At 42.5% G+C, this 2,500-nt stretch overlaps 1 protein-coding gene across 1 annotated transcript in view; it reads left to right on the top strand.

Annotated features, from left to right (window-relative positions):
• The window catches only part of LOC138965590 (multiple epidermal growth factor-like domains protein 11), a 43,691-nt gene that overhangs the window by 14,484 nt on the left and 26,707 nt on the right, over window positions 1-2,500 (top strand). Inside the window, exons 8-9 of the mRNA XM_070337773.1 lie at window positions 1,024-1,094; window positions 1,498-1,643. Coding sequence (XP_070193874.1) covers window positions 1,024-1,094; window positions 1,498-1,643 — 217 coding nt within the window. The remainder of the gene's footprint in view (window positions 1-1,023; window positions 1,095-1,497; window positions 1,644-2,500) is intronic.

Raw genomic sequence — 2,500 nt, 5'->3', positions numbered from 1 at the left:
ATGAAAAATGCGAGCTTTAGCGAGCTTTTTCATGACCGCGAACTGAGACCATTATTTTTTATAATCACTGAGACGAGGTGTGTAACCTCTTTATTCCTCCTTTCTTCAGTTATTCAAAGAAAAGAGGAGTTTTTTTGCGAAAGTTTGATCGAATCCTATTCTCTCAACCAGTCAACCTGCGCAGGCGATCGATTAATGCGCGGTTGTATAGTTCCGTGCAAATCATTCCATTCTGTTAACACTTCTTGTCAGTTTTCCTATTTTGGGCTAAAATCAAGTACACAGATATGCTGTTATTCTGCTGTGGCGGCAAAGGCAGATATTGTGTGTTCTGTATATGTTTTGGTATCGCTTAGGATAATGTTTTTTCGTCAAATGGGACTAGCAGACGAACTTTTGCACCCGTGTTCCAACGTTAAAAACTGTATGAAGTTCAGTTTTCTGGGGAAAATAGTGTATGAAACCCCTTTATGTTGTTTAAATTGATGAGATGTGTGCATTTGGTTGCGTGTGATCTGTTTATTAAATGAAATATTGTTGAAAACTGACCGTCGGATTGCAGTCTGTTGTCGAAGGAACTGAGTGAAAAGAAGGGGAACTACTCTTGTCGCTAGACAAAGTATGAGTTACTTGCCTTGGGAAATTGCTTATGATGAACGGTTTGAGCACGGCAGATCTAGATTCAGAAAACAACCGAACTCATGGATTTTATATGGAGATTCATGTGTTCAGGCCTGTAGTTGTTAATTTAAATGCGGTATGTTTGTATTGTTTGCTCCAGAGATGTATACTTCGTACATTAGAGCGTTCGGAACTTTTCCGTCGCAAAAAGTAGTACCGAAACAGAACAACCTCTCAACCCATTGCACTATCGAGGATTCAGGCTGTTGCTGGGTTGTTATTTGTTTGGTTGCTGGGTCATTATCGAAAAATAACTACCCCTACAAGTTTACAGAGGTAAAGAAGCAGAGGGGGGAATAATTTTGATTATTATGTTTTAAATGTTTGGTTTATTCTCTTCAGTTGTGGGCGGAAATCCAAACACCAGAAGTCTTCTCAGACCAAAACGTCCCCAAGTGCCTCGCTCGATCAGAGTAAGGGAGACTATTCTGTATAGTTTTGTGATGGTTGACCCAAGTAGAACGTTTCTAGAATAAAAAGCTCAACACAAGCAAACACAAGCAAACACACACACACACACACACACACACACACACACACATACACGCACGAACGCACGCGCGCACGCACGCACGCACGCACACAAGAACGCACACAAGAACGCATGAACACACGCACGCACACACGCACACACACACACACACACACACACACACACACACACACACACACACGTGCGTGCGCGCTGACATTTTACAGATACAGACTAACTGCGTGTGTGAATAAAAGGTTGGTTTTGTGTGTGTATGTTTTTGTGTGTGCAATTATTTCAATTTTTGTAAAAGGATTTATTATAGCCTTTGGTGATTTGAACAGGTATCAACACAGACAAAGCAGTCGAAAACGGACTCGACATTTCCGCCGACGAAAGCGTTGAGAACGCAAAAAACGACGAACTTGAATACGTTAATATCGCATCTACCAAGCGGAATGCTGGGTACTCAAACCACGTCTACTCAATGTGAACGTCCACAACTACAACGACAAAGGCACAGACCCATGTGAAAGTTATGATTTCTAAATGAAAAGCAGGCGTATCATTTTTTTTCGGAAGGACCAAGTTTTTTGTAATGCCATGTTTAAAGGAAGAAGACAAAACTCTTTCCAATTCGGACAAGTGTAATTCTAAACTATCTATGATGTTACGCAAATTGTCCAGTAAGATGACGGGCGCAATGGCGAGGTGGTAAGACGTCGGCCTCCTAATCGGGAGGTCGTGAGTCCGAATCCTGGTCGCTGCCACCTGGTGGGTTATTTAGGAGTGGAGATTTTTCCGATCTCCCAGGTCAACTTATGTGCAGACCTGCTGGTGACTTAACCCCCTTCGTGAGTACACGCAAGCACAAGACCAAGTGCGCACGGAAAAGATACTGTAATCCATGTCAGAGTTCGGTGGGTTATAAAAACACGAAAATACCCAGCATGCCTCCCCCGAAATCGGCGTATGCTGCCTGAATGGCGGGGTAAAAACGATCATACACGTAAAAATCCACTCGTGATAAAAACATGAGTGAACGTGGGAGTCTAAGCCCATGAACGAAGAAGAAGAAGAAGAAGAAGTCCAGTAAGATTGCCTCGTTTGTGTCTTCCGTGCGAGTTGCTGAGAATTGTTTTCAGATAATTGTAATTTCTTCATAGTAGGTCTGACTGTCCACTTAAAAACCCGCTGGGTCGAAATATTCGTGCACGTAACATTATAAGATGTTTAATGGGTTGTTGACAGACCAGCTTTTTCGTCGGTCCGAGGGGGAGCATATCGTCTTTTGTTTCATATATTTTATTGACCAAGGCCGAAGGCCGCGGTCAATAAATATGAAAC

The sequence above is a fragment of the Littorina saxatilis genome, linkage group LG4 (genome assembly GCF_037325665.1).
Source record: "Littorina saxatilis isolate snail1 linkage group LG4, US_GU_Lsax_2.0, whole genome shotgun sequence".
NCBI lineage: Eukaryota > Metazoa > Mollusca > Gastropoda > Littorinimorpha > Littorinidae > Littorina > Littorina saxatilis.
Note: the sequence above shows the minus strand (reverse complement) of the source record. Positions and strands in the feature narration are given on the sequence as shown.